The sequence below is a fragment of the Meleagris gallopavo genome, chromosome 26 (assembly GCF_905368555.1).
Source record: "Meleagris gallopavo chromosome 26, MGAL_WU_HG_1.1, whole genome shotgun sequence".
NCBI classification, from domain to species: domain Eukaryota; kingdom Metazoa; phylum Chordata; class Aves; order Galliformes; family Phasianidae; genus Meleagris; species Meleagris gallopavo.
Window position 1 is genome coordinate 5,787,385 of NC_139429.1, and position 24,625 is coordinate 5,812,009.

At 50.0% G+C, this 24,625-nt stretch overlaps 3 protein-coding genes and 1 long non-coding RNA gene across 4 annotated transcripts in view; all 4 read right to left on the reverse strand.

Annotated features, from left to right (window-relative positions):
• The window catches only part of LOC146542772 (uncharacterized), a 34,520-nt gene extending 26,827 nt beyond the window's left edge, over nucleotides 1–7,693 (reverse strand). The window contains exon 1 of the long non-coding RNA XR_014879771.1: nucleotides 7,347–7,693. This is a non-coding gene — a long non-coding RNA (uncharacterized LOC146542772). The remainder of the gene's footprint in view (nucleotides 1–7,346) is intronic.
• Nucleotides 7,694–9,574: 1,881 nt separating this feature from the next.
• On the reverse strand, nucleotides 9,575–15,522 carry ANKK1 (ankyrin repeat and kinase domain containing 1). Its single transcript, XM_031556849.2, has 8 exons — nucleotides 15,278–15,522; nucleotides 13,984–14,278; nucleotides 13,264–13,415; nucleotides 12,727–12,776; nucleotides 12,459–12,614; nucleotides 12,085–12,203; nucleotides 11,544–11,589; nucleotides 9,575–11,194 (listed from the first exon to the last, which is right to left on the reverse strand). Exons 1-8 carry the CDS (start codon nucleotides 15,463–15,465, stop codon nucleotides 9,846–9,848), a joined length of 2,355 nt encoding a protein of 784 aa, XP_031412709.2. The 5' UTR covers nucleotides 15,466–15,522; the 3' UTR covers nucleotides 9,575–9,845.
• Nucleotides 15,523–17,443: 1,921 nt separating this feature from the next.
• LOC146542773 (uncharacterized) lies at nucleotides 17,444–22,220 on the reverse strand. The gene is made up of 5 exons (XM_085209049.1): nucleotides 20,691–22,220; nucleotides 19,971–20,207; nucleotides 19,330–19,486; nucleotides 18,988–19,117; nucleotides 17,444–18,447 (listed from the first exon to the last, which is right to left on the reverse strand). The coding sequence occupies exons 1-5, from the start codon at nucleotides 22,142–22,144 to the stop codon at nucleotides 18,296–18,298; spliced, it is 2,130 nt and encodes a 709-aa protein (XP_085065175.1). The 5' UTR covers nucleotides 22,145–22,220; the 3' UTR covers nucleotides 17,444–18,295.
• On the reverse strand, nucleotides 22,206–23,955 carry LOC146542774 (uncharacterized). The gene is made up of 2 exons (XM_085209064.1): nucleotides 22,380–23,955; nucleotides 22,206–22,287 (listed from the first exon to the last, which is right to left on the reverse strand). The coding sequence occupies exons 1-2, from the start codon at nucleotides 23,675–23,677 to the stop codon at nucleotides 22,206–22,208; spliced, it is 1,380 nt and encodes a 459-aa protein (XP_085065190.1). The 5' UTR covers nucleotides 23,678–23,955.
• Nucleotides 23,956–24,625: the final 670 nt, after the last annotated feature.

Consider the following 24,625-nt stretch of genomic DNA (forward strand, 5'->3'; position numbering starts at 1 on the left):
AGAGTCTCAGCAGGTTTTGGACAAGTTCCACCTTTTCTCTCTTTTTTGTTGTTGTTGTTGCTGCTGCTTGTTTCATGATGGCTGTTTTGTTGCTTCCCCCTCCCGTTATTTCTGTCCTCTGACATCTCCCTGCACTCACTGGTGTCTCTGGGGATGAGCCTTCAGCAGAGCACAACTGTGTGCAGTCACAGGAACAAGCCAGCCGACAAATGGCCCTACTCAGCTCTCTGGGGAGACAACAAATATTCCAGCAAAGTGAGGCAGGTCAGGCTCAGCAAAGCCCTGTAGCAAACTGCGTCATTCCCAAAGAGACCAATTCCCCAAATCTCTTCTAAAGAGTTACTTTTTTCCTGCTTGGAGAAGGCAGATAAGCTTGTCCAAAGAACAAGAATAAAATCTGCGATTATCAGAGAAACTCTCCTCTGCCTCTCTGAGAAACAAGCTCTGGTGGAGAGCAGCAGCACAAGTGCCATGGAATGAGTCCAGCTGTGCCCCAGACTTAGATCTGGCCGTAGCCAAAAGCTGTCAGCATCCACGTTTTTGCATTTCTGAAGAAGTTTACCTCTGGGTTAACAGCAGCAGAGAAAGGCTCATTTTATAGAACCATAGAATAATTTCAGTTGGAAAGCACTTCTAAAGGCCATCTGGTCCCACTCCCCTGCAATGAATGGGGACACCCACAGCTCCATCAGGTGCTCAGAGCCCAACCTTCCTTTATTGCATCTGATTACTGCATCTTTTTTGGTCCATCCTGGCCAGATCTTCCTCTGCATAATTGCTCCAAAGGGAGATGGAATCTTTAACCCAGTATTTTCTGATGAGTAAGGTTTTTAATTCAGAACAATGATCACATGTCTCTAGGATAAAGAGGTAAGTCTTGTTCTGTGGGGGCTGGCTGTGTTTTTTGGCCACTGGATCACAAACTGCCTCTAGTAACTGACTTGCACTCATGCAACTCAGTATATCATAAGTGAGTACTTGTATTCTGGAGCTATTTCAGACAAGAAACCAAGGAAAGCTCTGGGATATTTATTCCAGAACTCCCCCTTGTCAAGTGGCATTGGATGGAGAGATTTGTTATAAAACCAGATGTGAGCTATTCACGCTGATCCTGTGTGGAAATTTGTTGCCTTAGACTGAACACACGTGCAGATGGATGCACAAAATGGGTGCACATTTCAGATGTGGACCTAAAGCCCCCATCTGGCAATCTGTGCCTGGAAGTTCCAACTCCAACAAGTTGGACACTCACCCAAAGAAAAGTTTTGGCCTCACCCTCTTGAAAAGGAGAGCAACTGATTAAATGCAGCAATGCTTATGAGTGACTCATAAAGGCATCAGCAGCATTACCTGTGAACCAAAGCACAGCTTTTCAACATGGGTACAATGAGCTACTGCCTCTTTGAAGCATGATGTTTCATTCTGTTCTTATAGGGTTTTATTCTATTTGTAAGTCACATTTGCAGGAGAACTTGGCCCATGTTGTAGTGCAGTAGTAGTGCAGTGCAGTAACAAAAACAATAAATGTTTTGTATGTCTCTAATTTGGGACTTGCTTATTGTCAGGTGCAGTTATTTGCAACCTGATTTAGTTGCAGCAACAACAGTGCAGCATTGGAACAAAGTCCTCTGGGAAGCGATCTCTGTAACAGATGGCTTTTAAGGACAAGTTAGAGAAATGTGTCGCATAAAACCATTCCTGAAGACAACAGGATCCCATTCCAGATTTCCTCCCAGCCCTATTCAAAACACTCTTGGTAACACCCATCACGGCCAGAAAGAGCGGTGCAGTTTGAGTAAAGTGCAGTATCATATGCAGACAGCCTCTGAAGATCCATTTGTGTGATAAAACATGGCAAGAGACTTGTCACAGCCTTGATCTCATTCCCTGCTGCCTCCAAGTCTGGATCACTGCAAGCCATAATGGATTAGAGCAGGGTGGGAATGGGTTGGACAGTGGGGAGCCTAAGATTTAACAAGTCATCCTCAGAGCAAGAATAGAACAACGGGAGATAGGGAAGAACAGCAGCATGCATTCACAGGCAGACAAATGGCATCACAAGCAGGACCTGCAGGGATTTGAATGGCACCGTGCTATCATCTATTGAGCAGATTAACACTGATAGAAAACACAATGAGATAGAACTCAGAACATAGGTAATGCCAGGAATGGACTTGTACTAGAAAGGAAGAAAGGACCAGAGTGTTTTGGCTCCTTTCCAGATTTTTGTCTGGAAATTTTGCAGATGTAATTCCAATTTACATTTATCAACCTCTACTTTGATTCCAATAATATCAAAACAAAAACATTTGATGTTAATGCAAAACACAAATGCAAACTGAAATACTTTATTTCAAGCAGCCGCCAGTCCTCTAGACTGCACCAACAGGGAGAGGGAGGGGGTTGTGCCCCTCTGCTCTGCCCCTGGAAGGCCCCACCTGCAGTGCTGTGCCCAGGCCTGGGGCCCCCAGGACAGGAGGGATGCGGAGCTGCTGGAGCGGGTCCAGAGGAGGGCACGAGGATGCTCAGAGGGCTGGAGCACCTCTGATTGAAGACAGGCTGAGGGAGCTGGGCTTGTTCAGCTTGGAAAAGAGAAGGCTGTGGGGAGACCTCATTGTGGCCGGCCTGTACTTGGAGGGAGCTTACAAGCAGGAGGGGAGTGACTGTGTACAGAGCCTGATGGGGACAGGACAAGGGAATGGCTTTAAAGTGAAAGAGAGGAGATGTGGGTTAGCTGTGAGGAAGCAATCCTGTTGTCAGAGGGCGGTGAGGCGCTGGCACTGCTGCCCAGAGAGCTGTGGTGCCCCATCCCTGCAGGCACTCGAGGCCAGGTGGGATGGGGCCCTGGGCAGCCTGAGCTGGTGGGGGGCAGCCCTGCCCATGGCCGGGGGTGGCACTGGCTGGGCTTTGGGCTCCCCTCCCACCTCAGCCATTCTGTGTCTATCTGATTTTCAAATATTCTCCTTTAAAGAGTTTAACATGGAAAACTGAAATCTTTCCCTGAAATTCTCACAAATTACTTTCACCAAGGCAAAAGCACTTCTTCTGAAAAGAAATTTTTAAGCAGAAAATCCATCATTCCATGATAGGCATGACAAACCCCACTTGCTCACTTCCCCTTAGTTAGGTTGTAAATTTCTCAAGTGAAAAATTATTTCTAGACAGATGTGACACTAAGAAACCACTTAAGAAATCAATAACAGTCACAGCTTTCACTTCTCTGGTATGAATGTGAGATGTGGCAGGACCATTCCTTGCATCCCCAGATATATTTACTCTCCACTGGATTTGTTTATGCAATATTGGTTGAGAACCTTGTATGTTAAGAGTCAGAAGGGAAGCAAGAAGCAGAATGCTGATAGCATCCATCGTACTCCAAAATGCTCCATGAATGTCTGGAGACTTGGAGATCCTATGAATAGAGCTGTTTTCCTTTATATAAACAACCTGTAAAGATCTAGAAGGTTTCAAAGATGCTACAGAGATATGGTAATGGGGGTAGAAACCATTGGTCACTTGAACACCCACAAACATAATGCAGACGCTGTCAGTGCACGGATAGTGCTCGCAAATAGCTCTTTCCCAGGTTATGTAATTTTAACCCTTAACACCCTCGCCTTTTCCCTATGGGTCTCTTTGATGGGAGCAACAGGAATCAAATGCAGACTGCTGGTCCAGCATCCCCACATTATACTCCTGTGGCTTAACGGAGCAAGGGATTGAAAAACTGCTCGAAGAATTGAAGTCAGTGATACTTTTGGTCCAATGCAAGGGGAAAAACAATAGCAATCTGAATAAATAAGAGAACAGAACAATTGCTTGTTTTCTTAAAAAATAAATAGGAGCTGCTCGGATTCAGTCTCCCAGCCATATCTGTATAGAGATATTTTATGTCACCCCTGCTGCCAGTCTGTTTCAACAGCAAGCATTTAATTAACTAAATGCATCTGAAATTGCAAAAGAACCCAATGGTCTCTAGAACTGATCCTCCAGCATCTTCCACAATGCATAGAGCTAAATAAGTGGAAAAGACTGCAAAATCAGACCAGGAGTTAATTACACTCATTGCACATACACGTCTATAACTCTTCAAGGTGCCAGATGACAGAGGTTCAGCCTGCCTGGCTTTAACTTGTTTTTCTGTTTCACAAGCACAAATCACAGAGAACCCAAGTTTCAGATGCATTAAGTCCTTTCTGTCCCACGCACAGAAGTGATGTCATCTGAACATTGCCCCTTGGCACTGTAAAGCATGTCATTTCGAGAGGGATTTGAGCAACAAGAGAAGGCTTTCAGGAGCAATGACCTGGGGCTGCTCAAGCAGTGCACGTCGGCTGGGGCTGCTGTAGATGCAAGGTAGCACTCCCAAGCCAGGTAAGCTTGGCCTATGTAGGCTGATGTGAGATCACAGAATCATCAAATCATGAGGCTTGGAAAAGACCTCTAGGATCACCCAGTCCAACCATCCACCTACCACGAATGTTGTCCACAGATTGTGTCCTTCAGTTCCACATCTCCATGTTTCCTGAACCCTGTCGCTCTATCCCTGCTTTCCATCCACAGACCTCAGAGCCTTTTACAGATACTGTCTACTAATGACCTTCCCAATCTCGTTGCAGAAATTAGGCAATGGAAGAAAATCAGAAATGCAACATGCCAAGGAGAGAAGCAAATCTGTGTGCTGGAGGAACACAGCATCCTGAGTAAAGCTGTGAGGAGTGCTGCTCTGGTTTCACCCAGGCAACTGAAAATAACGTAAAGACAGGATTTTCACGAGACTTAAGGCTGGCCTTTTAAAGAATCTGGCCAAAAGGCCATTGCTGGCCTTTCAAAGAATCTGAGTGGTGCACGTGAGCTGGTGGAAGATTTAGGTCTTGTTCCTGCTCCTTACAGCAGGCACAGCTGACACGCACTGTCAGCGTTGGCAGCTCTTGGTTAAGAGATATATGGATGGTTATGTCATGTTATCAGCAGGGACAAAAGACTAAAACATATCTGAAGAAGGGAAAGAGGGGGGTTTGAGATGAAGACCCACGATTAATTATAGAAATAACAAGCAGCAAGTTGCAGTCACAAAGAAACTGGGGGCTGAAATGCAGTTTTCCAGAGTTTGTAAAGACTCATTTAATTTCTAAAGAAACTGAGTAGCAAACAGGTAATTTTCTCTGAAAATTGCTTCTATCACCTCCATAATGTTCTGCAAGAGGAATACATTTCCCTTGTGCCTTCTTAATCCCCTGTTATTTTCATTATAAATTTAATTAAGCTCTTCTGGAGAGCGCTACACGACATCTGAGCTGAGTTTTGTTTTTCTGTCAGAGCGATGATAGAAATGAGCCATTGAATTATGTGGCAATTGGATTTCTTTATTTTGTGTAAATATTTCAAGTGATGGAGATGCTCATGTTCCCCCAGCAGTGCTGAAAGCTTTGCTCCAACTCAGCATCATGGCTGTGCTCCTGGGGATGTATGTACGAGAAGTGAGGAGCTGAGCAGTGGTGCTTCCAACTCCCATGTCATAGATTATAGAACGGCTGAGGCTGGAGGGGACCTCAAAGCCCAGCCAGTGCCACCCCCGGCCATGGGCAGGGCTGCCCCCCACCAGCTCAGGCTGCCCAGGGCCCCATCCCACCTGGCCTCGAGTGCCTGCAGGGATGGGGCACCACAGCTCTCTGGGCAGCAGTGCCAGCGCCTCACCGCCCTCTGACAACAGGATTGCTTCCTCACAGCTAACCCACATCTCCTCTCTTTCACTTTAAAGCCATTCCCTCTCATCCCATCACTATCAGACCATGTGATGTCCTACAGCTCAGTGTGAACAATGACTGCAATCAGCCCAGACAGGCTGGGAAACAGGCAGAAGACAGTCCCTCATGCCTCACTGTTTTCTCCTCCTATTTGGAGGTTAAAGCATGTGAAATGAGCACCAGAAGTTTCTGTCAGAAATCCAAGCCCCTGTGAGCACTCATCAACAAAAGCCCTCCCTGGACTGACTTGGGTTACTGCTGTGGATTTGAGCTGTTCTTGGGGTTGATGTATTTCTTCATTTGTAAGTTCAGGCAGACAGACATTCCTGCTGCCAGTCACATCCATCATCCTGCAGAATTTCAAGCATCGCTGCTAAGAAAACATCTTCAAAGTGGTATTGGAGTAAAAATGTCACACCAAGGGAGAGCTATCTGTCTGTGTCTCATATTTAATGTAATGCCTCTGACAGCTTAACAACAGCTAAACAGCTTAGGTCTCAGCAAGAGATCTCCAAGCTCTATGAGAACGAGAAACAAGGCATTTTAATTAGAGGCAAAGCTTCCAACTCGCTAGCAGCACTGGTCTGCTCGAGGCTGTGAGCAGCGCTGCAGCTGCATGGATCCAGTCCTGGCACTGCTGTGGGCAGCAGCACAATGTCTGTCCCCAGAGACTGATGTGGTGACACCAGGTACATCCTGAGGACATCCAGGTTTACAGTGCTGAAAGACACTCCACATGGAGGCAATGCTTGGTGTTGGCCAAGCATCTATTCTTAATTCTACTGTTGTTGATGACAATGTAATGAGTTTTCCTTCAGCATGCCAGTGGAGGCATAAGAATGTAATATAGGTGTTGTCTATTTCATTCTCCTGTAACACAAATCCAGGCTACAAAGTTCTTTCATCTCACCTGCAGCAGCCTCTAATCCCACCCTGTAAGCCTTCTTCCTCCTCCCTTTGAAAACTGGCACCAAATAGTTATTATAAGAATCAAAGTGAAATTAGTAGATGTTAAGGATTTTTGTTTGCCTTCGCTTTACATCTTATCAAAACTGGATATTCCAAAGCTACAAGGAAGCAGCCAGTGAATCAGAGGATCACAGAATTGCTGAGGTTGGAAAAGAGCCCTAGGATCATCCAGTCCAACCATCCACTTATATTGCCCACTGTCCGTGCTCCTCAGTGCCACATCTCCACATTTCCTGAACACCTCCAGGGACGGTGACCCCACCATTCCCCTGGGCAGCTGTGCCAGTGTCTGACCACTCCTGTGGAGGTTTTCCTAATATCCAACTTGAACCTCCCATGACACAACCTGAAGCCATTCCCTCTCTTTCAATCACCGTTATCCAGGATAAGAGGCCGACCCCCACCCCCCCACAGCCTCCAGTCAGGGAGCTGTAGAGAGCAGCGAGGTTTCCCCTGAGCTCCTCTTTTCCACGCTGAACAATCCCAGCTCCTCAGCCGCTCCCCATCACACCCCGTTGTGCTCCAGACCCCTCACAGCTCCGTTCCCTTCCCTGCACACCTCCAGGGCCTCCACGTCTGCATTGGAGTGAGGGGCCCAACGCCGAGCACAGCACCGAGGTGCGGCCTCACCAGAGCCAAGTGCAGGGGACGGTCACCTCCCGCTCCTGCTGGCTGCGCTGCTGCTGACACAGCCAGGATGCCGTCGGCCTTCTTGGCCACCTGGGCACACTGCTGGCTCACGTTCAGCCGAGCGCCGACCGACAGCCGCAGCTCCTTTCCCTCCGCACGGCCTTCCGGCCGCTCTGCCCCAAGCCTGCGGCGCCGCGTGGGGTTGTTGTGGCCAAAGTGCAGGACCCGGCACTCGGCTGCTTGAACTGCGTCCCGTTGGCCTCAGCCCGGCGATCGGCCTGTCCAGGTCCCTCTGTAGGGCTGCCTGCCCTCGGGCAGATCCACGCTTCCCCCAACGTGGTGCTGTCTGCAAACTTGTTGGGATGCACTCAATGCCCTCATCCACATCATCAATAAAGGCACTGAACAGGACGGGCCCCTACACTGACTCCTGAAGAACAGCACAGCTGGACGTAACTCCATTCACCACCACTCTCTGGACCCTGCCCTCCAGCCAGTTTTTTCCCCAGAAAAGAGTGTACCTGTCCAAGCCAATTCCATTTTTTCCAAAGTAACATTGTGTATTTCCCCACAGAATGTGGCTCAGTTGCAAACAGTGCCCACACACCAGCAGCACACAGAGCTCTGCTCCCGCGGCTGGAGGAGGTTTCCCAGTTTCTCCCTGCCTGGAAGCAGCCCACCTCCTGCTCTGCGTTTGGCAATACCCCGTTATGAGTTCAGCTTGTCAAATTTCAAAAGGAAAATAAATGTGCAAGAAGGGACAAAGGGACGTTTTATAGCAGTCACAGCCATTGCAGCCACCCCACCTGCTTTTTATTTAGCGCAGTCCAGACAGCTTCAGTAGGTTGGAGCTCAGGCAAGGGGAAATGTACGCTGCATTAAGCAGTGAAATACAGTTATGACTCACATATGGCAATATATCTTCAGTCTCACAGAGCACTTAAAGATGCTTCTGTTCTGTCTTTCTGCTCTGCTCTGATCAAGCAGCTGCCAGCTTTCCCAGGACAATGAGCACTTCTTATGCCTGGAATGAGCTACTAGCAGATCCTCCCTATACAGGGCAGATCCTGTTGTTGTCTGGGGTGGAAAAGGAGTTCCCTGCCCTGTGGCATTCACCCTGTACATTGTAAACAGAGCTGTGGGTTGTTTATTTGTATTGCCACATCTTTCTAGCTAAAATGAAAGACATCATTGCATATGAGTCTGGAAGGCCTTGGCAGATCACAGTGGGATTATCACAAGTGGCACAAAAATGCTGCTCACTGCAACAAAATCCTTAAAGGCTTCATGTTTTCCACAAACGTTGTCAAGCTCTAGAAAATCTTCCCAATAGACCTAAAAGATGACTTCCCACCAGTGACATGACTTGAGCCTTCAGTAGAAAATAGCAGGTTCTGTTCTGTATCAACCTGATCTGGCGCCCACAGCAGGGGTTGGAACTAGATGATATCCAAGGTCCCTTCCAACCTAACCCACTCTATGATTCTGTGATAACCCCAAAGTCTCCCAGCTGCCACACTGCATCACCTGCACTGCTGCCTAACTTGCTTCAGGACAATCCCACTGATTTCTTGCCTGTAAAAACAACCCTTAAAGTAGGACCAGCTGCATAAATAGGATGCATTTGTCATCACGCTTTTTCTACACATCCACAGAAACATCCACAAAAACATACTATCAGCAAAAAAAAATTTGAATCTAGACAATTTCATTCAATACCATGCGCAACACTTTCCAGACAAGCCTGTCTGGTCAAAGAGAAGAGGATCCTGAGAGCAGCCTTGCAAACTAATAGCCCTCAGCTAAGGCAGGAAGGAACCCCTCCTGACTGCATCCACCAACTGCACCTATTTCTTGGCTTATCCCTCAAGCCATCTTCAGAATGACAGCCTCAGTGTTTAAGGGATGGAGCGGAATTACTTTGCAGTGCATTGCATCCGTTTAAATACTTCTCACCAGAGATTTTTCTTACTCGATTTATTTTTAATAAAGGCTCTTGTTACAAAAATGAGATGTCAGAAAATCTGACACATCACTGCACCATTTGCTTGGTGTCTATTTCCAGCAGCAGGTGAGAAGACTCAATTCCCACCTGCACAAGCTGTTTTACACCAATCTGCTCTGTCAGAAAACAAAGAATAAAACCAAGAAAATATATGGAAGATATCTATATGTGCACTGCTATGCATGATTTCAGCAGTGTCCATTTTAAAGGGGAGTACACACATCCTTTTCCATTCCCGTGCAGTGAGTATGAGAACAGAGAAGCACAGCCTAATGCCAGCATCACCAAGCCAAAAGAGGCTATAAATTTGGTCACTCTCAAAAATAACTTGTCATCTTCCCTCTATAGCTCTGTTTTCTTTTATTCCTTTAGTGTTTATACTGAAGAATTGCCATTAAAAAAAAAAATCCCCTGTAATCACCAGGTGACAGGATATAGTGACTTAAGGCCCTGATAGTGGAAAATTTGAGTGATAAATGCCAGGTGCAATGAATCTACAAATCTGTCCGTCTTGGAACAGTTCTGGGTCTTGAAATCTGAACATCGTTCACCAGGGTCCTATTCTGCAATGTATTCATCTGCAAGTCCTTGCCTTGGAGCAACGTAATGATGTTTTCTTTCTGATGTCTAATTGCCAACTGGAGTGCTGTGCAGCCAGTAATATCTTCCACATTGAGCAGAGCACCAGCCTTAATCAAAGTCTTTATAATGGCCATGTTGCCCTTGAGGACGGCGAGGTGCAGCGGTGTCCAGCCCACTTTGTTCTTCACATTGACGTCTGCCCTGCACTCCAGGAGATTGATGACGGACAGAAAGGAGCCCCGCTGCACTGCAAAATGCAGGGGGGTCCACTCGGACTTCTCGGCAATGTTGGGATCTGCCCCACACCTCAGCAGCTCGCAGACCACCGGCTCTTCACTGTAGCGTGTGGCCAAATGCAGCGGTGTCCAGCCCATGCTTCCCCTGACATTCAACTTGGCGCAGCTGTCTTTCAGCAGGTGGATGATCTCAATGTGTCCTTTGAACGAAGCCAGGTGTAGGGGGGTCCAGCCTTTGTCCGTCCGCAGCTCGACGTTGGCTCCATACTTGATGAGTTTCTCGCAGATGAGATACTTCCCCCTCACCACGGCCAGGTGCAGGGCACTGTAGTGGTTTTGGTCCAGGCTGTTGACAGAGGCCCTGTTCTTCAGCAAATAGTGGACTACCCTGAACTTCCCTCTCTCCACAGCTACATGGAGTGGAGTCCTGTGGTTCTTCTGCTTCTTCTCCAGGTCTGCTCCCTGACTGGCGAGGAGCTTCACCAAGCTGACGTGCCCAAAGCAGGCTGCCACATGGAGGGCGGTTTTCCCATCCACTTCTTGGGTGTTGGAGTCAGCCTGGCGAGAGAGCAGCACTCGGGCCACGTTCTCGAAGTTGTTCTGGGATGCCAAGTGTAGAGGGGTCCACCCGTCGTGCTCCTGAGCATTGACACGAGCCTGGTGGTCCAGCAAGAGGCGAACAATTCGGTCATCCCCATTCTGAGCAGCGAAGTGAAGAGGTGTCCAGCCATCCTCATCAGGCATGTTGGTGTCCGCACCGTGCTCTATCAGCACTGAGCAGATCTCTGGTGATCTCTTCTGAACAGCCACGATGAGGGGGGTGTAGCCACAGACTGCCTGGCTGTTCACATTGGCTTTGCAGCTCAGGAGAAACTTCACCTTTTCCACGTTTCCTTGGATCACCACAAAGTGAAGCAGTGTGAGGCCGTTCTCATGAACTCTCCAGATCTGCTGATACAGGATGTCCTCTGGGCTTTCCATCTCACTGTGCAAAGGTGGGACACGAACCTCCTGGTGACCAGTTCCTAAAGGCAGGGGAAACAGAACATCAGGGGGAGAAAGGCAGAGTGGAACAGCTCAGTATGCACAAAATAGGAGGGACAGTATGCGGCTCCTTATGTTGTGTGATGAAATAAAAGCATCCTAGAGATAGGGAATGTGAAATGTCTCTTTCAAAGCCATGAGATGTTTGGTCTCTACATCATGGGAACTTATTTCCCATATAGTTCACTTTGCTTAATTTAAAACGAAAAGTCACAAACAGAGAAAACCTCCTTGAGCCATATCCTTATCTCTAGAGAGCAACAAAATAGCCTATTCATCTAGTTTCCCTCTTCCTTATCTTTAAATGATGAAGAAGAGTTCCCTACTTACCACTGGCTCTGGTGTCTTGAGAGAAGATAAGCTCTTCTTTGTCACTCTCATTTTTGGGAGGGGGGAAAAGAAAAAAACATAAGAGAAGGTTGCTTATTTGCATTATATATTTTTTGCACAGATTTTGTCTTTGCTCCAAAGTTTTGTGCTGTTATTCATGTGTTTTTTTATCCAATCCCGTGAGCAGAGCAAGTCATGACACTAATGGGCATGCAGGAGCCTGAAGATATCTTGGGATATCATGAGACTTTGCTCCTTTGCTCCAACTTTTAGATATGACAAAGCCACCACAATAGAGCTAGAAGGAAGGATCTTTCTGTTGGACCATCTATCGTTTAGCACAATGGACAGCTTCCTAGATTTATTTCGACTTTTCCCATCCCCATAAATGAATGACAGATGTGCACCTTTGCAAGCACACACAGGATGTTGAGGTGCTCTGATGATAAATAATGACGGGAGAGGAAATACTTCCTCAGGAGCTAGTAAGAAGAGGGAGGGACTCAGAGCACTTCCCCAGGCACTAAGCAGCCTTGCTCACCTGCTGGTTCCCAGCAATGGCAGGTTTGTGGGACATCTTTCTGACAAGGCGCTCGTTCTCCGGATCCACAACAAGGCTTTGTATCAGTGACAGCAGCATGTCTGTTTCTACAGGAATATCTGCAGGAGCAGGGAGACTGTTAGCTGTGCAGATTACCCCGTCAGCACCCAGGGCTGTGGGACTCCTCTGTGTATCCTCCGCATGGGGAGGAAGGCAAGAGGGACAAAAAGGATGTGTTGACAGCAGATGGGTGCCAAGCACTGCCAAGGCGACAGGCACTTTATCTGGCAGCCAGTTACATGCAAGCTTATCCCCCAGTTGTTAATTCCTGCAGCTGACCTTTGCCTAATCCATTCCCTGTTCAGCTACTACACCTGTAAAGCTCGGTCTTTGCTTAGGGTCTTGGTCCCAGCACCTCTTCATCAAGTCCACCATCTGCTGGCATTCCCCTGGCCAGTCGTCACTGATGGGTTCCAGGCAGGGCCTCTTGCCTGCTGCTACCTTGACGATGATGGCCATCATGTTGGCTCCTGAAAGAGTCACAGCAGCATACGTTGGGGTTTTTCTCTGTGTAGGTGGCTGTAATAATAAACTTTTAATGAGTACAGAGCATGTAAGAAGTGCATTCACTCTCATATTTACCTGCATAAGGCTTCTTCTGCATAAGCACCTCCCAAATGACAATTCCAAAGCTGCAATGAGAGATTGTGAGCAATCATTTCCATAGAGTTCTCATCGTACACAAACATAAAATCCACTGATTACTTTTGTCTTCTCAAGAAATGGGAAATGTAGGAAAGGTGTCCTTCATGACGGAAGAACTGGGATTGCACCCACCACTCCCCCAGAGGACAATATGCTATGAATCATCACATACATCTCTGATGTCTGCCACAGGCCTTGAGTAGCAGATGAGTGACTTATAGCATTTCTCATGACAGTCTACATCCCTATAGAGCCCATTTTATTCCTATTGGGTTATAGAGTCCCTGACTGGTGCAAGTGCATGTGACCGCATGAATACTCCTTTGCTATTTCTCTCAGATCACTGTAGTGATCTGCAGTACATTGCAGTGTAGTAGTGAAGGAGCTGACAGACATCCAGAATATAGCTTTTATAAGTGGGCTGCAAAGATATCTGAATGCTGTCTCACCCATGTGCAGAAAGGCAGTCCTCACCTGTACACGTCGTATTTGATTCCTGGAGGTTTGGTGTTCTGCAGAAACATTTCTGGGGGGATATAGCTCAAAGTGCCCCTCAAAGCAGAGCTTTCAATATATTGCATTCGGCTCGACTGCTCCATCCATTTGGACAGCCCGAAGTCTGAGATCTGCAAGCAGAGAACATGACATTCTCTCTAGCATTCACAATCACACTTCTCCTTATTTTAGCTGGGAGATATCTCTGTCCTTCATGATCAGGAATATGAGGAGGCGTCTGATAAACCTGAGAAAACCCAGCTAAAACCAAAGTCAGTGCTTTTCACCGAGTCCAGCAGATCAGCATTTTCCTCTATATTCCCAGTTCTGGCACAACTGGGGCAGTGAGGCGCTGGCACTGCTGCCCAGAGAGCTGTGGTGCCCCATCCCTGCACTCGAGGCCAGGTGGGATGGGGCCCTGGGCAGCCTGAGCTGGTGGGGGGCAGCCCTGCCCATGGCCGGGGGTGGCACTGGGTGGGCTTTGAGCTCCCCTCCAACCTGAGCCGTTCTGTGATTCTATGAATCTCCTACATAATCTGGAATATATCATGCAATTTGTTTACCAGCTGCTTCTTGCAAGCTGCAGATGTCAGTCTTAATGATGAGTGTTCCTGAAGATCTGTATTGGTCTTCTGGACTCAAAACAACCTATGCACTACCAAGAGAAATGACCTGTCCCTGCAAACAATAAGGCCATACCTTGACATGCATATTCCCATCAAGGAGGATGTTCCCTGGCTTTAGGTCTAAATGAAGCAAAGGAGGTGTCATGCTGTGCAGGAAATTCATAGCCAAGCCCATCTCATGGATAACCCGGAATTTGAGCTGCCATGACATTCTGTGAGTGGGCAGGATTTTCTCCAAGGACCCTCTGGCCATGTATTCCATCACTATGCCCAGAGGGCTGTTGCAGACCCCGTAGATAGTTACAATGTGCTGGAATTTTATTTTCTCCATCTTGGTTGCTTCTTCCATTAGACAGTTCACACTAGTTCTGGGTCAAAAAGAAAAAGAACCAAGAGATGGTGTCAGAGCTGATCCATAGGTGGAGTTCCTGTACAGCAGCTTAGGGCTATCCAAGCAGCCCCGTACATCCCTAAAACATTCAAATTTCCCCTTGAATTAGTCCCGAGGCAGTCTAGACAAGTCTGCCCCTTGCTGCCAGCTCTGCCAGACCTGCTTTACTAAATCTTTGCATTTCCCGACCTGCTGAACAAGTCAGGGTGCCCAGAGTGTGCTGACAGACATCAAGCAGTACAAGTATAAAGACTTCTAGAAGTTAGAAAGCACACCCTGGGAATGAATCTGAGCTCACAATGACATCCTGCTGGGCCACCCACATATCTAAATACAGTTCAGCTGAGCAAAACCCTCTGCCAGACTTTTCCAGTGGAACGGACCCCACACTGGGTTACCCCAGGTGTGTTATTTGCAGTAGAAAGGCTCACTGCAGAAAGGCACAACCCGCAGCATGGAGTGCTGCACAAGGAGGGACTCGTGTGGTTTCTGGCTCCCTTCCGGGGCAGAGTTGCAAGGCATGGCCCCCACTTACTCCCTTCCAGCACAGGGCATAGGATGGTGGGTGCTGGCACAGCACTGCTTAGCCTCTGCCCTCTTGCTTTGGGAGTATCCTTAAGATTAAACTTTCTTGAACTGATACATACAAAAGTAAAACTGATCAACTTGATTCACTTATTCCCCAGAATGGAAAGAGTAAATGCAATATGCAGAGCATAAGCACTGCAAACCAAAGGCATGGTCACTGCCAAATTAAGCCACCTCCACAGGAGTCAGTAACATCCCAGGAAAAGAAATATCAGTGTGGGGCTACGGACCAGGCAGGATTAATTCAGCTTGAATGCAATAAAAATTTAGAATAAATACCTTCATCAACCCAGTGAGCCCAGCAACAACCACTGGAAACTTCTCTGCTAATTAAGTTTAAGACACACATACACGCCAGATTGCAATGCTGAAGGAGAGCAGGCGTTACCTCTCTGCGCTGGGGTCTTGCAGCAGGTATGGGGAGCATTTCACCGCATAGACCGTCCTCCACTTCTTGTGCTTGACCTGGTACACACACCCAAAGCCCCCACTAGCCACTTTCACCCAGTCCTCCTCGAAGTCCTCCTTGCTGAAGACAGTGAGGCTGCCACATTGCTGCTCTGTCCCCAAAGCCATGGCATCAGAGGCAGCCCGGCACTGCCAGCTGCTTGAGTGTGTGTGAGAATAACTGGGGAACTCCTCCACTCCCAGTGTGAATGGGGAGGTGCGTGGTGAGCCAAGGGGTGGGTCTCCAAACCTTGAATGTAAGGAACATCAGCACGTAAAACTGAGAAACTGCTTGAAAATAAATGTAAGCAGCACGGAGAGGCAGGGAGCAGGGATGAAGGAGCTGGTGACTGACTGGAGGGGCATTTCAGGTCAGGAGAGCACAGCAAGGAGCTGGTCGAGGCAGGTCAGCCAGCTCTGGCTGCTGGCTGCTTTGATGGTGGTTGGTGACCCCGCTCACAATGGCTGCTCCCATGCTCCATAGTGCATGCAGCAACTGTTGTGGAACATTGATGTGATGGCTCAGTGAGCAATGGGCCTTCCTGCAGCTCCAGAGGGCTCTCCTGCAGTTATTACCAACAGATCTTTATTCAGAATCACAGATTATAGAATGGCTCAGGTTGGAGGGGAGCTCAAAGCCCACCCAGTGCCACCCTTGGCCATGGACAGGGCTGCTCCCCACCAGCTCAGGCTGCCCAGGGCCCCATCCCACCTGGCCTGGAGTGCCTGCAGGGACGGGGCACCACCGCCTCTCTGGGCAACCTGTGCCAGTGCCTCACCGCCCTCAGTGCCAAACCTTCTGCCTCATCTCCACTCTCAATCTCCCCTCTTGTCATCTGAAGCCATTTCCCCTTCTCCTATCGCAGACCCCACTATGGAGTCCGTCCCCCCCCTTCTCACAGCCCCTTTAGATGCTGGCAGGCCGCTCTCAGCTCTCCTTCTCCTGCCTTCTCTTCTCCACGCTGCTCAGCCCCAGCTCTCAGCCTGTCCTCGCAGGGAGGGCTTCCATCCCTGCCACCATTTCTGTGTCCCTCCTCTGGACACAGCGCTCCAACAGCTCCACGTCTCTCCTGCCCAGAGGACTCCACCTGTGGACGCAGTGCTCCAGGTGAGGTGTCACAGCGCACAGCAGAGGGGCAGGAGCACCTCCCTGCCTGCTGCCCGCGCTGCTCTGGCTGCAGCCCAGGGTCCGCTTGGCTTTCTGTGCTGCCAGGGCACACTGCTGGCTCATGTCCAGCTGCCACCCACCAGTAGCCCCGGTCCCTTCTGGCAGGGCTGTGCTCAATCCTTACGTCCCCCAGCTTGTACTGACAGTGGGTGCTGCCATGACCCAGGTGCAGACCTTGCACTTGGATTTGTTAAACCTCCTCAGGTTCCCCTGGGCCCAGAGCTCAGCCTGTCTGGGTCTCTCTGGATGGAATCGCATCCCTCAGGCATGTCAACCACACCACACAGCTTGGGGTGATCTGCAAACTGCTGAGGATGCACCCAATCCCACTGTTGATATCACTGATGAAGATGTTAATGAGCACCGGCCCCAGCACTGACCCCTGAAGGACACCACTCGCCTCCCATCTCCATCTGGACACTGAGCCATTCACCACCACTCCCTGGGTACGATCTCCCAACCAGTTCCTCATGCATCAAACAGCCCACCCATCAAATTCATGTATTTCCAATTTGGAGAGAAGGATGTTGTGGAGGACCGTGTTAAAGGCCTTACTGAAGTCCAGACAGGTGACATCGGTGGCTCCTCCCTTGTTCACTGATGCAGTCACACCATCAAAGCCACACGGTCGGTCAGGCAGGATCTGCCCTTGGTGAAGCCATGCTGGTTGTCCCATATCACCTCCCTTTCTTCCATGTGCCTTAGCACAGCTTCCGGGAGGATCTGCTCTGTGATCTTCCCCAGCACAGTGGTGAGGCAGACAGGTCAGTAGTTCCTCAGGTCATCCTTTCTACCTTTTTTTTTCAATAAATGGGATTTATATTGCCTTGTTCCAGTCGACTTCATCCTTATTTATCTCTTATGACCAGCTTACCCTAGTTGAGAAAGGGACCACTTTAAGAAACAAGCTTTCATCACACAAAGCACAGAGGTGCCCGCTCTTTATTTACAGCTTTTCACCTTTACAATGCATGCAGGTACTGAAGCCCACCTTTGTAAGAGACACCACAACACTGCACAGCGCCGGGCCCTGCAGGATGCAGCTGAGTTCTGCAGATAGCAGTGAGTGCAGGCACTGCCCCAGCACCACACAGCACTACTGCAGGGCCACACACAGCTGCAGTGATTTCTTCCCAAGAGCACAGCTGCATTGCTGACACATCTCGGCAGCCCAGTGCCCTGTCATAGCTCTGGAAGGTTGGGATGCGTGTTACCAACAACCACTGAGCGTCCCTCAAGCTGCAGCTTTGCACAGAACCTGCTGTGATTACAGATGTGTCGCAGGGAAGAGGGCAAACCTTTGGGGCTGGGGCACTGCTCCTTTGTAGCTATGTCACCTTCGATGCACACACACTTGGACTTGCTCTATGCCTCAACTCTCCAGCAGGTTTTAATGACAATTGTCTGGGGCATAAACGGCATTAACAGCTCAGCACAGGGACTAGCTATGTGGGTAAGGCGATGCCAAATGGCATGTGGTGCTAATTTTCACAGCACTACTGCAGCGCAAGGAATAATGAGTGCTTCTGCAAGACAGACACTGAACCCTGACCCGGAGGTTTTAGCTACCTGGCAGATCTATTCTCCCCTTTGGGTGGGCTGCTTCTACAGTCCTCTACTCTGCAGTTTGTGGGCTCATGCGTGCAGAAGGAAAGAAAGGAAGGAGAGAGATCTTGCTCCCGGGGCCAACAGGTCTACAAAAACAATATAGCGTGCAATTCAAAAGTGTTTGCTTTTCTGATTACTGTAGCAGTGAAGTGGGATAGGCAGGACCAGGCAGTTATGTGCAGTTCATAGACCACAGATTTCTCCAAATTGTGGATAACTTTGGTTTTTGGTTTTCTGTCTGTGATGCAACAAAAGGCAGATGAAAACACTGCCCAAGACAGCAAAGCCAGTCAGGAATCCCAGCAGAATGGGCACCAGCATGGCAGAATTAGGACCTGGAAAGAGAAAAGTCACCTAGCTGTGAATAGCATTAAGGGAGAGGAAATAGGGGATTAAAATCCCTTCTTCTTTCCAGCATGCCAACCAGGGGTGGCTGCTTCTTTCCACAGAGCAGTCTGAATGACAGCCATGCCCATGGCAGGAGGTTGGAACTAAGTGATCTTTGAGATCCCTTCCAACCTGAGCCATCCCATGGTTCTGTGATGCTATGAATGGGTGGTGCCCCCTCAGACACACTGCCTGCTTTGCCATAAGATCTCAACAGTAAATATTCTTCGTTAAAATAAATAAATAAATAAATAATAACAACCAGACATACAAGAAATTAAATGACTCTCAGAGATGGTGGCAGTGAGCTCTGGAGGTCTGTCACGCTCTTGGTGTGCCAAATTGAATCCCTCTCCATTCTAACGGCCCGGGCAACATCTAATTAACAGAAATCAGTTGCTACGTTTCAACTATGGATGGGAAGAAGAAAAAAAATGCTCCATAAATTGAGATTTCTGCAGGATAGAACTGCGAAGCAGGAGACCCACCTTCTGCAGGTTTGTACTCTAAGCTGTCCATTGCTCTCAGAACTGGGCCGAACGAGACCAGGTTGTGTGGGTTCCCATGCCTGTTCCTGTCCCCTGGCAGGAGGAGTGGCTCTGCACCAACAAAGCAATCCTGGAAAGAGATGGGGAGCACTGAGCAGAGCCCAGCACTGCCTGCCTCATAGCGCTGTGCCTCTTAAACACATGGCACGACCCACATTGAGCACGAGGCACTGGCATGGGTTTGGCAGGCACCCCATCCGTGAGCCTTGCCAAGCTTGGGGAAGGAAGACTTCAATCTTTGGAAGGTGCTCAGATAAGTGAAGGAAGACCCTGCCCATGTACCTGCTCACAGCCTGTGTGGCCCTGCAGACAGACATTGAGCTCACAGTGCAGGTAGGCCACGGAGTGGTTTAGCATCTGGAACAGCTGGATGGTGAAGCTGGCAGCTCCGGACTCACTGCTCGGCAGTAGCTGGATGTGTCTGCATTCAGCTGGCAGCCTGGCAAGGGCAAACAGAAAAAAGTTTCAGCTTCCAGCACTTCCCAGGTTAGGGCAGGGAAGGGCAGACACTGCTCTGCATAGGCTGTCTGCCAGGCCCCAGGCAAAAAAATCCCCAGAATCTCAGTGTTCCAGCCTGGATGTTTGCCTGCTGTTGTTTCTTGGATGTTTATTGTGCTAAAACCTCTAAAACAGCTGCAGTAGTGTGGTTCTCATTGCCTGACTCAGATGCAGCAGCAACACAGAGGTGAGCTCTCACTGTAGCCAGGCTCTCCCACCTTTGGGCTGCTCTGCTCCCAGGCTGTGTGCTCCTCCAGCAGGAAGGGCAGGAGGATGCTGTACAATGATAACACTACACAAGAAAGTGGGACAGGTTATTTGTACGAGTCAACGTGTGAAGGAAGGACAGCCATGTGTCTTATGGTGCTGATCACAGAACATGTTATCCCCCCCCCCGGCCCCGCCTGGAGCTCCCAGTGCCATACCTGGGCAGCGAGCAGCACACGGCGCTGGGGCCCTGCAGGTTGCTGGATGGTGTCACACAGCAGGAACGGAGCTGCAACACGGGCTGGAGGCTGCTCTGCACAGCCACAAGAGCCAGGAAGGTGTCCTGGGCGGGGGGTGAGCCCTGCAGCCCCAGGCTGGTGCGTTCCACAGGGCGCAGGGTCATCCGCACCGTGTAGTTCCCGGAGCCACAGAGCTCATCGCTGACAACTGCAACGCTGCAGGGGAAAGAAGAAACCAGCTGAGCCCAACTCTGCTATGCAGCTGCTTAGTGCTAGAGACGGTTTCCTTGGTGAAACCAAACAGATCTGTAAGATGTTTGCAAGCAAGTTGAATGAAATGAAGAGCAAGTAGACCCTGGTGTGACCAAAACCACCTCCTGCCTCTGCATAACCATGTGGGGAACGTCCACATTTAGCTGGCATGTCTCATTGTGCCGTCAGGTGCTCCCACATCACAGAGATGCACATAGAGCTGCTTAGGAGGAGAGGCAGAGAGTCAAAGGCTGCTGTGCAAAAGAAAGCTGGGTCTGGAAGGACAGCGCTAACATCTGACATGTAGAAAGATTTCTTTTTTTTTTTTTAAATACATTTATGAGGTCACTACAGAATGAACTGAGTGCTCTCAAACCAGCAGCCCGTGCAGCTGAGCCCATGGAGCGCTGTAGATGTTGACCCCTCCGCCCTCCTGCACCCAATTACCCGCTCAGCACGGTGCCCTCCGGCTGCACGGCGCTGCGGCGGCGGGGGTCTCCCGGCTGTGACCCCAGCGCTGTGAGCTCGGTCACCGAGCCTTCGGCTGCTTCTTCTGTCACCTCGCGGGGTCCGACCTCCTCTTCTTCCTCAGTGCTCAGCGGCAGCCCCACAGCCGATCCTGTTGTAGGCGGTCCAGGGTGCTGCCCAGCGGAGCTATGTGTCTTAATCACAGCTTCTGCAGACGCAGACTGCACTGGGGCTAAAGCAGCCTCGCTGTCCTGCACTGCCGCGGGGTGCTGCTCCGGCCTCGAGTTAAACACAGCTGGCAGAGGAGCACTGCTTCCCGCGAGTCCTGTTTTCCTTGCACTCGTGCTGACTTCAGCTGGCTTTGCATCTTCTCCCACACTGCCCTGTGCTCGGGTGCTCCGGTCGTGTTTTGTGGCTGATGGCAGGAGGATGTGCATGGCCACAGAGGAAGGCGGGCTTGCAGGGGACCCGGTGTACGTTCTCGGACGGGTAACTGCAGCCAGCAACTTCCCAGACGTTGTTTTCACGTGAACCTTTGCTGAAAATGGTGACAGCACTGGTGTTGGGGTCTCCATCACTGCAGAGGGCTTGGGCACGGTGGGTGTGAGCTCCAGGTGCTTGGGAAGGTCGGGGCTTAGAGATGAGGGTGAGGTTGGTGCTGCCCTGGGATGCAGAGCCGCTCCCGGACAGGCGGTGCTGCCCGCAGCTGAAGCTCTCCTTTCGCTGCCAATGGGAGGCGCTGGGGATGCTGGTACGGTGCTGGGCACAACCCCAGCTGGTGACGGCAGCCTTTGAAGCGGCTCGGAGCTGAGAATGCTTTGCGGTGTGGACTGCAAAGGCACGGTGCTTGCGGACAGCCTCAACGGGTAACTCGTGGTCCTGGCTGAGCGCAGGCACTCAGCGCACTGTGCAGGGGCAGAGGACGGTGCGGGAGCTGAGACCAGGCCGGTGCCTTGCAGCGCTGCCTCCTTGCTGGGCTGAGTCGGATCCACTGCCCCTGTGATTGCAAACGGAGGCTGGGCTGGGAGTGGGGGATCGGGCAGTCCTACCGCTGGCGGTGATAAAGAAAGCAACTTCCCAGCTATGAGGGGGGCAGTGCGGGGGATGCGTGCGGACACCGCGGGGATGTCATGGCTGTGCTCAGCAGTAATTGCATTCACACCTTGCTGGTTGCTGAACAAGAGGGTTTTGTGTTTGCCTTCACCCTCAGGAGAGGGCCCCCCCTGTAAGCCTGGTCTGCCGGTGGGAAAGAGGATAAATATGGGCTTAACCAGGATTAAGCTGGAAAGACTCATGTTTGGTAAGTCCCCTAGATCTAATAACGAAGAATTTGACACTGTGAGGATTTGCTGAGCGGAAACCAGAGTCCCAATGCTGATATTTGGGAATTGCATAGGCAAAGGGGAATCCTGTGTGGGAAGCAGGCATAGCATGCCATCGGTATTTCTAAGCAGGAAGGACAAATATGGGAATGATGGTAATGTGCTAAGGTGATCAGTTCTGATAGCACTGAGGTTTTTGGTAGGTGTGTGGTGCGATGTACCCAACTGCTGCACCAGCAGCTGTGCCAGGTGTGCTGGGATCCCATCAGAAACAGCAGCCTCCACCACACTGAGATGTGCAGTTGTGCTGGGCAGGCTTTCCTGAGCAAAAGGTGGGTGCAGAGACCTGGAATGAGCTGAAGTGGGTGAAGTTGGTATGTGAAGTCCTTGCCCAGCAGAAGTGGGGATGCCCACTAATTGGGGTCCAGCAGAAGGAGCAGATACACCCATTGGCTGAAGTGCTGCAGGAACAACATCAGGAGTGCTCACAGCTCTAAGGGCTGCGTGCTCCAGGGTGGGTGTGCCTGGGGAGAGTGCAGATGTAGCTTCTTTTGTCCCTGTAGTAGTTTGGGAAATGTTTAAGGTGGACATCTGGGACTGGCTTACTGAAGATGCACTGGCAGGAACCTGTGGCTTCTCAGGAAATCTGGATTTTTCAGGTTTACTTGTCATCTGGTGATCAGCATCTTTTTTCAAGACTGGGGCCGCGCTTCCTTGAGAGCTCCTGTGGGCTTCCTGGGAAGAGTGGTGTTTGGTACAGCTGAGAGTCCAGGGCAAAGGGAGAGGCTCTGGTCCATCAGCAGCATTAGTGGGCTCTTGAGATGGAGAGTGGAGTAAATCACCACGATCCAGGGCTTCCAGAGGCATCGGCAGGGAAGAGGAGTGTGCATGGCCTTGCAGAACATCCTGCAGAGCAGGCAGCTGGGCTGTGTGTCCAGACCCACTTATGATGGCTGTTGTAGAGTTCTGGCCCTCGCTGCCCACCGTCCCTCGCTTCGTAGGGGAGAAGTGACCAGCAGTTGTCTGTGTTGTTCTGGAAGGAACTGCAGTAGGGCCTCCTGAAGCTGGTTTTGGTAGGAATGCAGAAGTGGTGACCTTAGCAGCCATACCCCGAGGCTGTGCAGCTCTGCTGTGGGGCTGTGCCTGGGGGCTCGCATCTCTCGGCCTTTTGCTGGTGGGAGGTGCTGATGGTGGATTGGTCACCATCTTCTCTCTGGTGGAAAATGGAAATGCTGTTTCTTTTTTGAGAGCATGGAAATGTGCTGTTGAAGTCAGAGGAGATGCTTCAAGACTTGGTGCCTCCCTCTGCTGGATGCCCGGGGTGGACAAGGCAGGAACACCTTGCTGCACCCCTGCACTGGGAATGGGCTGAGGGGTGCCAGCGCCAGAGCTGGCCGGGCTGGTAATGGTGGCAGCCTTTCCTGAGGGGTGTGGGTGGGTGGCAGCCCGTGGCCCCCATGTGGAAATGGGGCTGCTTGTGCTGCTCAAGAGCTTGTAAGGAAATGGCTGTCTGTCCTGGAGCTTTACAGCAGATGCCGTGTGCCCCCGCTCAGATCCCTCCACATCCCTCACTGGCTCCACTGGCAGAGTGGCTGTTGCTCTTGCAGCCACCTCTGTGTGGCTGGGGATGAAGTGTGCTGTCATTTCATTTGCAGGATCGGCCGCTGGAGTCTGAACAGAATTGGTTGCCTCACCCAAGTCATCTTCTGTGACTGACAGCGGACTGGTCCCAGATATTGGTTGGGGTTCTCCAGGAAAGCTCAGGTCTTGGTGCTTGGCTCTGGGGGCACCTAACAGACAGAAATGGAGCTTTGTCTACTTCCTTGTCCATCAACTTCCAACAGTTTGCAGCAGCACTTTACAACAGGCTGAGAGGGAAGTGGAAAGTTAGGGAACTACTTTGGGAATAGTGAGCAGAGTAAAGGGAAACCAAAAAGCAGACATTGCAAAAAAATGGATTCTGATGGATGATGGAGACTGGGATGTTAAGTCTACAAAAATTATGAATTATGATTTTGTACAAATAGATGGAACCTCCATAGCTTAACCTCAACTCAGCAAAGCAATACAAGTGTCTATGGATACGCATGAACTCAAATTCTTTAATGAATCAAAGTCTCAGACAAGGAAAGTGACACATATACATAAGCACACCTTTATGGGGACCAGTCTCTGCTGTGAGTGGCAGCAGCCCTAGGAACTTGCTTGAGGCACAACAGCGTTACAAACTCAATTTGTTTTCACACTGTCCATAGTATTCGGCCAGACAGCTGTTTCCAAAGAAGGTTGTGCTCACTCGTCCCCTTATCACACACCTGAGAGCCATGGCACCACATCCAGAACTGGAAAGAAGGCGGAAAGAAGGCAAATGACATCGGGACAGAATGCATCACTCACCAGAGAGATCCAGCAGCTCCGATGCAATCAGAACAAAAATGGGAAGCAGGTCCTGCATTTTGTGAAGCAGCAGTCAATCCAATAACAATGTGTTCAGAGGAGGCAACTTGCTAAGCAGCCATTGCTGCCTCTCAGCAGTGTTTGTTCTGGAGGGGCAGAGTATTGGGTTACTTTATAAGAGTTTAGGTCAGGCCA

Coding starts and splice junctions, on each gene's coding strand:
- ANKK1 (XM_031556849.2), bottom strand. CDS start 15,465: ATGGCTTTGGGGACAGAGCAGCAATGTGGCAGCCTCACTGTCTTCAGC. Junction 14,279..15,277: donor CAAGACCCCAGCGCAGAGAG/GTAACGCCTGCT, acceptor TTTTTGACCCAG/AACTAGTGTGAACTGTCTAA. Junction 13,416..13,983: donor ATGGGAATATGCATGTCAAG/GTATGGCCTTAT, acceptor CTCTGCTTGCAG/ATCTCAGACTTCGGGCTGTC.
- LOC146542773 (XM_085209049.1), bottom strand. CDS start 22,144: ATGCTATGCCTGCTTCCCACACAGGATTCCCCTTTGCCTATGCAATTC. Junction 20,208..20,690: donor GAGGGCACCGTGCTGAGCGG/GTAATTGGGTGC, acceptor TTTCCCCTGCAG/CGTTGCAGTTGTCAGCGATG. Junction 19,487..19,970: donor GTGTGCTGCTCGCTGCCCAG/GTATGGCACTGG, acceptor TGCCCTTGCCAG/GCTGCCAGCTGAATGCAGAC.
- LOC146542774 (XM_085209064.1), bottom strand. CDS start 23,677: ATGACAGCACACTTCATCCCCAGCCACACAGAGGTGGCTGCAAGAGCA. Junction 22,288..22,379: donor CCCACTTCAGCTCATTCCAG/GTCTCTGCACCC, acceptor ATGGGATCCCAG/CACACCTGGCACAGCTGCTG.